This window comes from Rissa tridactyla, chromosome 2 (genome assembly GCF_028500815.1).
Source record: "Rissa tridactyla isolate bRisTri1 chromosome 2, bRisTri1.patW.cur.20221130, whole genome shotgun sequence".
In the NCBI taxonomy this organism is placed as follows: Eukaryota; Metazoa; Chordata; class Aves; order Charadriiformes; family Laridae; genus Rissa; species Rissa tridactyla.
This window is the reverse complement of record NC_071467.1, coordinates 135,456,133-135,468,494: the sequence shown is the minus strand read 5'-3', so window position 1 is coordinate 135,468,494 and position 12,362 is coordinate 135,456,133. Positions and strand designations below refer to the sequence as shown.

The window sequence follows — 12,362 nt, the reverse complement described above, 5'->3', positions numbered from 1 at the left end:
TGGTCATATAAAGATGGTTTTTGTTTGGTTTCTAGGGAGGCGTTTTAATTTTTATCTGACTGTTTGAGCATTGGGCTTAATTGTAACCAGATTGTCTATAAGCTATTTACAACAGCAGACTAGCAAAACAACAGAGCAGTTTGACTTGAAGCATTCTTAATGCTTACATTAGATGTCTTTTGACCTTAGTTCCATTGAAATGCTTTCTTAAAATTGGTTATTCTGGAAAATGTAGAAACCTGTCTTGAATTCTTTCAAGACACCTACACATTTTTACCACATAAAAATAACCGGCTATAAAATAATAATTCTTTGTCTGTGTGAGACAGTGAATCCAGATCTTAACTAACATGCTGATACCACTGCACAGCATCTGACTCCTCTGATATGAAAATAACTATTAAAGAATGGTAATTTGAATTGGTACCTGTAAAAATGTACTTTAAAAGCTATAGCTGATAACTGAGGAGTAACGTGCTGGTGTTACTAGCTGGCATTATTATTTTTAGGCCTAATTATTTAAAGATTGTCTGAATGGTAGTGGAATTCTGGAAACCCTCTTCATCCTGTGCACTTCAAGTTACTGAATGTATATACTTCAGAAATTATTTTCCCAGGTTTTCTCATGAAAGTGAAAGATATATTTTAGTAACACTATCTCAGCTTGATGCGTCCAAATAATCTATTTAGAGAAGAGAATGAAAAGAGCAGAATTAAGTTCACCATTTAACTATTAAGATTCTTGAAAATTTGTCTGAGGTGAAAAGCAAACTATAAAGCCATAGTATTGAGTGCAAAAAAGGAATTTGAGATTCAAAAATTTCTTGATACTTACAGGCTGATCTAGCTTGTGTATTTGCATCTATAGCATGTAGACTAGTAGAACCTTGTAGAATATGCCTTATATTATGCCGTTTACTTTGCTTAAGAAAATGATGCTACTTCGGTAGAGTCATAAAACCAGACTTTTAAAAATGTGGTGGCATGGACAGCAGCTTTTGTTTTCTATCAGTTACACAGCTCCAGCAACTTTGAGTCAAGTAGATAAAGATTATTCTGGTAACCAATTGCTCCAGCCTCCCTCAGTGCTGTCGCTCTGCTCAGTGGTATAAACACCTTTTTTGCATTTTGTGGCTGATAGCTGCTTCAAGAGAATATTTCTGCCCATGCTACATCCTTTTTTCCCGTCTTCTGCTTGGGAAGGAAAGGAAAGACCTTTGTGCAGCAAGGAATTCCCTCATTACAATTAAAGGATGCTGCAATAAAAAGGAATGTCTCACTGAACTGATGAAGGCATACTCAGTTGCATCTCTGGGGTCATTTCCGGGTACCACTTGGGATTTTCTGGTTGGTAGGATTCACATGCCTTGCCAAAGGTGTATCAGCAGGTGCCTTGCTTCTAATTTTGCTGAGCAATTCCCTTGAGCTGAAGCCCTTGCTTCTCTTGCCTGTCCTACCCTCACGAGTGTACTTCTCTATTGTGATTATTATGACTGGTAGTAGTAGTAATGGTAACAGTAGTGGTAATAATGGCTGATGTTGCCAAAAAGCTGAGAAGATAGTGCAGGTATAGTCCTGGGCAGTGTTTCTCACTAGTGCTGCTTCTGAGCTCTTAGATATTGGAGGTGGGGAAGTCTCCTGTTGGCCTAAGTCTTGAGATGGTCTGTACTCCCGTGGCGTTCATCTGTAGGCTTTCTATTAGTTCTGACTTCTGTCCCTTTTGGGCTTGTAAATACACTTACAAGCCATAACACAATCATGAAACCAGCTGTATAGTCAATACAGTGTCACTTCTATTAATCATCTCAAGGCTTTACTGAATTGCGATGTAAGCAGGAATCTTTTAAGGGAAGCAGTTCTTCATCTTTAAAAATAATCTTCAGGTAGATAAGGTGATCCTTGGATCACTTCAGAATACAGCCAGTTTAAAGAAAAAGAAACAACCTGTATGAACAATCCCATCCTCTAGTCTCAAGTACTTTTCTGTGAAAGTTTTGCACTGCTTCTTAGCTAACTGTAAAGAAAGGGCTAACGATGAGAGCTCGACATAGGTTGATGCTATGAGAAAATAAATGGTGATAAAGCAGGCTGAGCAATCCAGAGTTTAGCTAGCTCCTGAAACTGGAGGTAAACAGCTGCTTTCTTGTACTGAGTTTGGCTGGGTAGAGTTAATTTTCTTCATTGTAGCTTGTGAGGTGCTATGCTTTGGATTTGTGACCACCAAATCACAGAATGGTTCGGGTTGGAAGGGACCTTAAAGATCATCTAGTTCCAGCCCCCCTGCCATGGGCAGGGACACCTCCCACTAGACCAGGCTGCTCAAAGCCCCATCCAGCCTGGCCTTGAACACTTCCAGGATGGGACATCCACAGCTTCTCTGGGCAACCTGTTCCAGTGCCTCACCATCCTCACGGGAAAGAATTTCTTCCTAATATCCAATCTAAATCTACCCACTTTCAGTTTGAGGCCGTTACCCCGTGTCCTATCATTACACTCCCTGATGAAGAGTCCCTCCCCATCCTTCCTGTAGCCCCCCTTTAGGTACTGGAAGGCTGCTATAAGGTCTCTGCGGAGCCTTCTCTTCTCCAGGCAGAACAACCCCAACTCTCTCAGCCTGTCCTGATGTTTTAGTTGTTGCTGACACACAGCAATGAGGCCTTTTCTGCTTCTCACACTGCCCTGCCAGCGTGTAGGCTGGGGGGGCACAAGAAGCTGGGAGGGGGCACAGCTGAGACAGCTGACCCCAGTTGACCAAAGGGATAACCCGTATCATATGACATCATGTTCAGCCGTAAAAGCTGGGGGAAGGAGGGGGAAGGGGGGATGTTCAGAGTTATGGTGTTTGTCTTCCCAAGTAGGCGTTACGTGTGATGGAGCCCTGCTCTCCTGGAGATGGCTGAACACCTGCCTGCCGATGGGAAGCGGTGAATGAATTCCTTGTTTTGCTTTGCTTGTGTGTACGGCTTTTGCTCAACCTATTAAACTGTCTTTATCTCCACCTATGAGTTCTCTGACTTTTACCCTCCCAGTTCTCTCCCCCATCCCTCTGGAGGGGAGAGAGCAGCGGTGGCGTGGGGCTGAGCTGCTGGCCAGGGTTAACCAACAACAGCCCTTTGTCTTCCAAAGTGCTTGGATGTAAAATTGCAAGCCGTGGTCTCAAGTAACAGAGTGATTTTACTCTTTATAATAATGAGAAAAAAATACAAAACACAGCAACGTTTTGTATAGAAACACTTGGAATGGATTTATTTTTTAAAAAAATCATTTTTACAGTTGGATCATACAGTATTCTTCTGTACGCCTTAAATTAAAAGCCTCCAGCTTTTAAAAATGCTGCCCAGTACAAAAGTGCTAATGTAAAACTGTAGTGTTTATGTATATAAACCAGCACTATACATCACTAAATATCACTCTAAATAGTCTCTTCACCAGTTTCAATGAGTGGAAAAGAGATGGAAGATCAGACTTCAGAGCATTTAAGGGCTTCCTTCTTCCCCTTACAGTTCAGTCTTCATGAGTTTCAGCGCTTTCTGCATATTTGAATACACTAGAAATGAAATATTCATACATGTTATTTTTGTTGCAACCTCCTCTGCCAGTGACTACAAACACCGTAGAGAAAATTTCAGTGCTATTAAAGCTTTTGCTCACATGCCTATTGCTGAATGGATTCTGATGCACTGTGCTCTTCCAAGCGTTTTGTGAATTGTCATCTGTTTAATTTTGACTGGAATTTTAATAGGTGGGTTATTGCAAACCCAGGGCTGTTGGCAGGGCGGGGACCGGAGCCGTGCTGGGGTGAGGGCTGTGGTTCACCCCCCTTCCCTGCTCCCAGCAGATTCCCTGGCCTGGCCCGGCAGAGCTTGTGTGCAGGAGTTCTCGCTGCCGCTTGCGCTGAGACCTGCTAAATTATGCAAGTTCCTGCTGACGTGTGCTTTCTCTTCAAACAGATGGATGTTTAAGGCTCCAGGGCTCTGCCATCATTCCCTTCACCCCACTGAGTCTACGTCTAGCGTCCCCTTTAATTTTAATCCTGGTTCACTGTATTTCACCAAGCACCGATTGTGAGAGTCTGTTAATGCCTGGTGTTACTCCTTGTGGCGTGAAAAATGTGGCTGCTTTCAGAATATTTCAGAATACGCTACTTACACAATGAAATGTCAGAGGGCTCGTATGCGTAGAGACGGTTTGAGTATCTTCCAGTAATATCTGCTCTCACAGTCAGGGAAGGATCTGGAAAAAAGGATGGGAGAAGTTGCGGAGGCAGAGGACCAACCTTCAAGCAGAAGGAAACAAACCTTTCTGCACTTCTGCTTCCTTCCTAAATGTTTCTGCAAGACAAGTCTGACGCCACCAACAACCAAGAAATCGTTCTTCTACACAGTCACCGACATTTCAATTTTAAGTAAGTGTTGTGTTTGCAGGTTTATTAAGAAGGGGACGGGTTTTATTCTGATCAACGTTGATCAGCTTTACACCCTGTGCCACTGCATAGTACCTGAATTAACCCTATACGCTGAGGCTACTTTCAGGCAACAAATGTCATTAAAAAAGAAACAATAAAGGGAGAGATAATATGGCAGTTGCTTTGGTCTGCTGAAAAAGGTCATCGTGACCTAGATTTATAAAGGTCATTTCCATGACACGATGGAAGGAATTACATTGCTCATGGAATCCACGAGGGAGGAATGCTGGACCTGTGAAGCTAATGACCTGGCTGGCTTTGCTTTGAATTGTCATCCAACAAACCCACGGTTTCTAACCTTCTATTTCTCATGGAATAAATTCCTGTGCTAAGCCCGAGGATTTGAGATGCATGGCGCAGCAGGGGCTTCCATCTGAGACCAGCTTTGGTGCTGGAGGTACTCACCTATGAACAAAATCCGAGGGACGTACTGGCCATCAGGAGAAAGATTCTTGTCTGTGGTTTCATACTTAAAGAAAACAGATAAAGTTCCCAGTCAAGACTGCAGGAGGGCATGGTGCAGAAATATTTCTTTTTTTCATTGTACTTTGTGTTATGAAACAGAGCTTAAATAATACATTTTGCAGTTTAAGAGATTAACTGTCTGGGATGCAGTCTTTTAACAACTGGAGTTGAAAATTGATAACAACAGTCCATGTTATTATTAAACTTCGAATTCCCTCATATTTTGAGCTTATGATAGCTGCAGATGAGAGAGACTTATTACTAAATCTGTCATGCTTCAGCAATGGCCATTTTCCTAGCCAACACGAGCTATTAAACTAATTATAGCTAGAGAAGCCATAATTAAAAATAGAACTTTATTGCTGTCACTTAATGAAGTGTAACGGGGAAACTTACCACAAGGTTCAGGAGAATGAATTTTTCAGCCAATTTCTGTATATCTTTGTGTTCAGCAAAGGCCTTCTTGAGGGCTAGAGTGGAAACAAAACAGGAATGAAAGTTAAAAATATGCCCCTGAAATATATTATCCTTGAAAAAGAAATTCAAACAAACTGGTGGAATCAAAATGAGAATTCCCAGTTTACAACTGGGACAAATGAAGATTTTTAAGTCCATTCCGCTGGAAGATGATCAACTCGTGTATATTCTGCAGTACAACAGTACAAAACGTCCCTCCTTCCTTCCGATAGTGCAGCTCTTAAATTTGCCTGCACAAGCCTGAATTTGGGCATTTGACCCTTTAAACCTCCTGGTCTGATGCCGCAGTTTCTGGCTACAGTTCTCAAGGCACAGAAAATCCAGTGTGGAGGTGTCGGACTTCAGCCTGAGATGTTTGAAAGGATTTTAATGCTTGTACAAAGATCCTTCCGGAGATGCCGGAGCTCTGGATGGACACAAAGGTCTTGCCACATGGATCGGCTTGCAGGAAGAACGGCCCTCACAGAAATTCAGAAACTCTGGGAAAGGAGCAGTCCCAGTGAGCAGAAATCCAGCAAGAGCTTGGTTTCAGCCTGGTTTGATTCAGTCCCTGGTCGGATTCAGTCTCAATCATCAGTGAAAGTGAAAGCTGAATACGTCCTTTCCAATAAATGACTGGTTTTCACTACTGCAGCTCTTGCTGTTGGTTTTGGCTGGTTGTGACGGGATCCAAAACCAGACTTGTCCCAGGTCAAAACCTGCTGACCCGGGCTTGTTCCTGTCCCCATCCTGTCTCGCGTCGTTCTGAATTACCATTTTTATCTCATTTCTGCACATTGGAAGATACCTACGTGGGACAGCAACTTGAAGAACGCTCCACGCGCTTGTGAAAACCAGCATTTCACGGAGGCTTACTCCGCAAGCAGAATGTGAGCTGATTTTCTTTAAAAGCAGCATTTATCCAGAAACCAAAAACCAGCCGATTTTTTAATTTTTTTAATTTTTTTTTTTTTTTTGCCTCCGTGCAAAGGGATTTACCTTGGCTGTGTGGGCACTCGTCCAAGTGGTGGATAATCATCAGGGGTTTGTTGCTGGAAAAGAAGAGAGTCCTCGTTAGGGGCCGGGGAGGCGCTAGGGGGCGCGGAGCGGTGCGCGGGGGGGCGCGGAGCGGGGCGCGGTACCTGTGCTTGGAGCGGAAAAGGGCTTCCTCGTACGTCTGCGTCCAGATGAGCTGGTCCCCCCAGCCTGCGGGGGGAGAACGGGCGGCGCGTTATAAGCGGGATCGGGGGCCGCGGGTTCGCGTCCCGCCGGCGGCTAACGACAAAGGGCTTTGAACCGCCACGCTTGCCAGGGGGCTTTAAATCAGGAATGAAGCGGGGAGGGGTGCTAGGAAATACTAGAAATTGTGTTTGCATAATGAGTTGCAAGAAAATTAATTTATTAAAATAGTATAGGAGTCAAAACTTTAGCTGATTACACTTTTTTTTTTTTTTTTTAAATTTGGGGTGGGTTTCTCTTTGTTTGATTGTCTGATTTTTACCTCTGGAGAGTGTCTGAGGCAGTTTCGGTTTAGCAGTAGTCTCCTTTGCCTCCTTCTTGCCCACATCCTTTGCCAGAGCACAGGAGATGGCCACCAGCAGCAGGAACATGGAGGTGTAACTCTTCTCCATGGCTCCTCCTGGAAGAGAGGAGAGAAACCTGAGAGAAACCTGTTGTGCCTCCGGGGCTGCTGCCCGCTTTGGGGCACACACCAGATAAGGACGGGGTAGAGCGGCAGGTCAAGTCACAAGTATGCAGCAGGGTGAGTCCGGGCTGAAACGAACTGCTGCAGGCAGGGGCCTGGGCTTGGGGGAACCTGAAGTGGGAGGTTTGCTTAGCAAAGTGCCACGAAAGACCTGGCTGCTTTCTACTGCTCTCTTCATGCCGTTGGGCCGTGGTCCTTTCAAGCACGTATGCATTAGTTTCTGTCTCTTCTATTCACATATATTGCATTTGCTCAGTAAAATAATGGAGTTTTGGCAATTCCAAAAGTACTTTCAAGTCCTATTAAGTTCACAGTATACCTTGATCTCCCAGTGTTATCATAACCAAGTACTTTTGCAGCCCAGCTGCTGAAAAAATAACTTATCTCAGCTCTTCCCTCGTTTTGCAGCGGTAGTAACTCAAATGAGAAGCCAGAATGTTAAGCTAGGCTTTACGGTGAGCCATTGGCATAGGCACAGTGTAATGCTGCTGTTGAAGCTCCTGATCCTGCCTTCCCCCTTAAAAGAATGATCTAATCCTTAAAGATAAACCCAGTAGAATCTATACTAAAAAGAGTGGGGAGGAGCTGCTGTGTGGGACAGCGAGAACTGAAATGCAGTTTGCCGGTTTAAGCAACAGAAAGCAGAGGGCTTTTCCTGAGCTTGACTCTGGGGCATGGAGATGGAAATGAGACATGTCTGACGGGAACTTCCTCGATGTTTCAGCTGGGATGCTTCTTTGAAGGGGGAAAATACTTTAGCAACATGAGCCTATGTTTTCTCATTAAACTTCCTCCTAGAAACTAGAGTACCAGTGTGATGGCTTCAGTAGGAAGACCTGAGATATTCCAAGAGCAATACAGCAAATTCAAAAGATTCATGCAAAAATTACAACAGGCTGACAGTTTTTAAAATTCAGACAATGAAAATGAAAGTCCAGGGAAACAGAAGCATTTTTCTGGGTAGGAGCTGCAGGAGGAGGCATTAGCTGAGTTTCTGTCAGTGGTACAGTGCCCTTTCCTACTGAGATGTCCCGTAGACCTCAAACATCCAACGAGTCACTGTTTCAAGGGCATGAAATATAACTTTTGCAGCAGACTGCCTTTCTGACCTAAGAAAAGTCTCCTTGGCAAGGGAGAAAATTGCATAAAATTAAATTAGTGGATTTTCAGGGTTGCCTCAAGAGTTGTTTTGGCTAGAGTTGTATAGCGGAAGTAATGCTTCTCTAAAAACGCTTCTCTAAAAAAAAAAAAAGGTATGGGACAACCAGGAAATCAAAGACCATGCAAATTTTATGCCTTTGCTGATGCAGAATGCAGAAAACAATGACAGAGGAACGTTAAACCTACTCTTTAAAAACTTCGCCTCTGGAAGGCTATGTGCATTTTGCTAAGTTCTTCACCCTCCAAAAAGACTCCTTCCTCTCCTGTCTCTTTTAGCCCGCACAAGCCAACATTTCTCTACACATTTTTTTCTTCCTAGCAAGCTGTGCTGAACTGTGCCTGTGTGGCTGCAGCCTTTTCTTCCCATCGATCGGCTGCCCCAGCCCCCGGCATCCTGCTCTCGCAGCTCCCCAGGTACTTTCTCAAGCAGCCGGAGCGCGCGGTGCCTTACCTTGTTTACTCTCCCAGACGCGGGCCAGGGTGCGAAGGTGATCCCGGTTGCAGTGTGAATGCTGCCCTTCCTACTGCCTATTTATGCACCTTCACACACCCCAACTCCACCCACAACCTTTGAATTTGAATACTACTTCCAAAGAGCTAAACTTTCCACTTTTTTCCCCCCACCAAAACATTCAGGATTAAGTTTGTCATTAAGTAACATTACAGTTTCCTGCCAGACACTGCATCTGAAGCTCAGAGATCTTTCTATAGACTTTTGGGACATTTTTTGAGAGGTGATTTTACAATGTTGGCAAAGATCCAAGTCCAAGTAAGCCTAAGTCAAGACTCCTGATTTGCCTGAAGAGTGATTTGTCTTTTTTTGATTGGCTAGAAAACCAATATGGGTTCCTGTTCTTTTAGTCCTCTGAAAAAGTTAAATTGATGAGTCAGAACTTCAGATGTTAATTAGATAATTAGCTATGCACATTATACAGATATATGTGTACACGTGCACATATAACACCACACAGGGAAACTGTAATAAAACCCAAAAGAAAGTTTGTAAAGATCTCCACAAAAATGTATTTGGAAGCTGTAACAACAAACAGTGTTCACAAGTGGAGGTCTAAATAAACTTTCATTTAAAATTCCATGTTTAATTAGTTGTGTAGACATTTATTTTTAACTACACCATGAAAATCAACCATTTTAGTTTGAGATGTGCATATAATGCAGTACAACGCTTAGGAAAATGAGACCTTTTCAGGTGTCTGAAGGCCACCCCTAGTGTTGCACTGGCTGTAGATGGTCCTTCTTCAGAGGTCAATGGACTCCATCCTCAGCAATGTATATTGAAACTACAGTATGTTCTCCTTGGTGCACGCCTCATATATTTCAGTGAGATTAAAATCACATGTTCACGGGCAGTGACCACTTAACATTACTCAGCTGGGTAGATGAAATCCATCAGATATGGATTTTCCTGTTTGAAATTCACAGTGCTCTCTGATGGCTGCTAGCGGCACCCAATTTTTATGAATATACTGAAAAGAATGTAGTGCTTTGGATCAAGATTGTTGTTTGTTTGGGTTTTTTTGTTTGTTTTTTCCTTTAATATTTTATAAATAGTAGTTAGGAAAAGGAGGTGCAGAAGCAAGATGGTGCGCTCAAGCAAAAAAAAATAATATTGCTGTTCCTTACAAATGTACAGTAGTACTGTGCTTTGCGTCAATGCTTGACTTATTAGAAGGGTGAAACCAAACCTCCCAGGGAGGCCAGTCATTTTAGCTCCCCTTTTTGTATGTTTCGTGTCATCTACAGCCTGATAAATTAAATGAGAGAACGAGATTGCATATCAATCTCTGCTCCTCCTCCAGCGCTTGTCCTTGAAGATTCAGAGATGCATTTTCTTAGCTTCAAATCCCATCCACCCAGTTTTTCTTCTAAAACACGTACCAAAATATGTTTCGAAGATCTGAATTTGGACATGTGAGTGCTTACTTTGGACAATGATGCTACATCCTTAATCCACTTCAATGCAGATGTACGAGTCAAAAATTAGGTACCTGTTTTGAAAACCTTGTTCTCAGCTCTGGAAATTTATAATTGCAATTTAATACACTCTTGTTGACTATCTTCTCAGGTCACACATAATAGCATTTGGTGTTTTAAAGCCTGTAACAGAAGTTCTAATTGCTCTCTGGTTGTGTGAAGAGATAATGAGCAGGTAGGCTCCCACTCACATGCTTTTTTAAAAATTGGGTTTTGTCTAAAAATGCATTTTTAAAACTAAGCCCTCACCCACTCATTTGCTCCTGCCTTAGATCTATTTCCATTTAATTTGCACCTTTGCTTTCTCCTGTTTTCAGGAGATGTACTTCCCATAACCTATTTCCACATAGCTTTGTGCTGCTCTGTAAAACACTCAATAATTGAAATACAGCTACTCACAGGGACTTTCCTGTCAGCTCAACGCCAGTGATCCCAACAGAGCTAGTTGAACATGTCTCTAAACCATCCTTGTGCCTTGCTAATGAAGAGAGAGGGGAACTCGGCCTTTCCCACAGCTCTCTGCTTAGGTCCTGAGACTGTACCCGGCTGTTGAGTTAACTTATGTCCACTTACCAGGGGCTACTTTCTCTACCTCAGTGACTAAATCCTGCAGGAATTGCCCCAGGAGAGCTAGGAACAAAATAGGACTATCCCAGAAGATTTTTCCTCTTTTGCTATAAAGGTCTGGTAGATCTTTAGTAGAAGCCTTCCACCTCAAAATTTAGGAGCTGAGACACCTCTGACACCTATGGCAGATGCAGGTCCCATTCTATTCCCTCATCCCCCTCCCCCCCACCGGAAATAATTCAAATCCTTACCTTGAAGGTTATAGGTAGGTGCTCTCTGCATTGGGATATGGCATGGTGATCGATGTTCCCGGTCACTAATGTCAAGACCGTTTCTTTTTGTATGATAGTCATTTATGCTGGAGCAGGTACCAGACCCCAGATACCCCACTTTTCCAGCTTAGCCATTGGTCTGTTAGGCAAGAAAGTGATTTTTCTCACATCGGCTCAGGAAACTTTTGCTAATACTTGCAAATGGAGAGTATTATGAAAGGAGAGATTAGGAAGAACTTGGTATCTTATAAGTGGTCCAGACATTCTCCTGAGAGTTGGAAGATGATAGTTCAACCATTCTCCTGTCTACTTTGTACTCAGTACAAAGCTGCATTTCAGTACAGAGCTGGAAAGTCAAAAGTTCAGCAGATTTCTACTGCTGAACACTTAAAGCTGGTAACTGGAGTTCAGGTAAATATCTGCTAAGAATCTGATGATTTGTCTTGAAGAATGATGATTTCCCAAAATACGTCAGCCTAACACTTTCCTCTTTTTCGTTGAATGAATTACTCAGTGAACTTGCAGTACCTGCAGTTTATTGGTAGTATTTTTCAAATTGGATAGCAGAAGAGACGGTTAGGATTTAAAATATGTCTTTCTGACACTTTAATCACTGCTTTCAAAACAAAAAAAACCAATCCATCAGGATTTTGATATCTCTGAAGACATGCTTTCCCACGTTTAAAATACAAATCACCACCGCGTGATAGAAATTGGCAAGCTGGAATGCAAGCATAGAGCATCCTTTACAGGCAGGGATTTATCTTGCAACCAGTTCTTATATTATACTCTGTTTTGAACTGTGAAGTACTGGTATGTCTGTAAGACTTCCTGAATGGTGTGTTTTAAAACCAGTAAGTCATTTGAATGCTCATAGTAAATCTACTTGCTCTTGTATTGCTTAAGGTCCTTTTCCACAACAGCAAGGAAACTATCATGACCTGTTACACCAAGGAGTCTCAAGGTTTTCAGCTTATGTAGAACTTAATTGCTCAGCTTGTGTTTGGTAAGAGAAAGGCTGATCCTGGCAACATTTAGATGTCACTTTGAAATGTTTTATTCAGTCCCACAGGGAGGCAGTGAATGAGTAAAGAGGGATTCTTTGATGAGAAGGACTGGGAAGCTGGGGGTGTGCCACAGCCTGTGGAGAAGACTGTTTATCTAGTCTTCTCAACTGGGCAAGTTCGTTGCAATCATCAAGCCTTCCTGCCTGAAATTCTTGTACTTAAGTTTAAGTAAATGCATTTTAATTAATTGAAATAACTAGCTGTGTTTAAAA

General features: G+C 42.6%; 1 protein-coding gene across 1 annotated transcript; it reads right to left on the bottom strand.

The window, feature by feature from the left end:
* Window positions 1-3,233: 3,233 nt before the first annotated feature.
* AGR2 (anterior gradient 2, protein disulphide isomerase family member) lies at window positions 3,234-8,788 on the bottom strand. Its single transcript, XM_054191799.1, has 8 exons — window positions 8,704-8,788; window positions 6,888-7,025; window positions 6,529-6,592; window positions 6,386-6,438; window positions 5,327-5,400; window positions 4,871-4,934; window positions 4,150-4,233; window positions 3,234-3,547 (listed from the first exon to the last, which is right to left on the bottom strand). The coding sequence occupies exons 2-8, from the start codon at window positions 7,015-7,017 to the stop codon at window positions 3,498-3,500; spliced, it is 519 nt and encodes a 172-aa protein (XP_054047774.1). The 5' UTR covers window positions 7,018-7,025; window positions 8,704-8,788; the 3' UTR covers window positions 3,234-3,497.
* Between the last annotated feature and the right edge of the window lie 3,574 nt (window positions 8,789-12,362).

What these genes read in the sequence shown, in the direction of transcription:
- AGR2 (XM_054191799.1), bottom strand. Translation starts at nt 7,017, where the DNA reads ATGGAGAAGAGTTACACCTCCATGTTCCTGCTGCTGGTGGCCATCTCC. An exon ending in CGAGTGCCCACACAGCCAAG is followed by an intron (nt 5,401 to 6,385) that starts GTAAATCCCTTT and finishes TTTCCACTCTAG; the next exon opens with CCCTCAAGAAGGCCTTTGCT. An exon ending in GCCCTCTGACATTTCATTGT is followed by an intron (nt 3,548 to 4,149) that starts GTAAGTAGCGTA and finishes TTTCATTTCTAG; the next exon opens with TGTATTCAAATATGCAGAAA.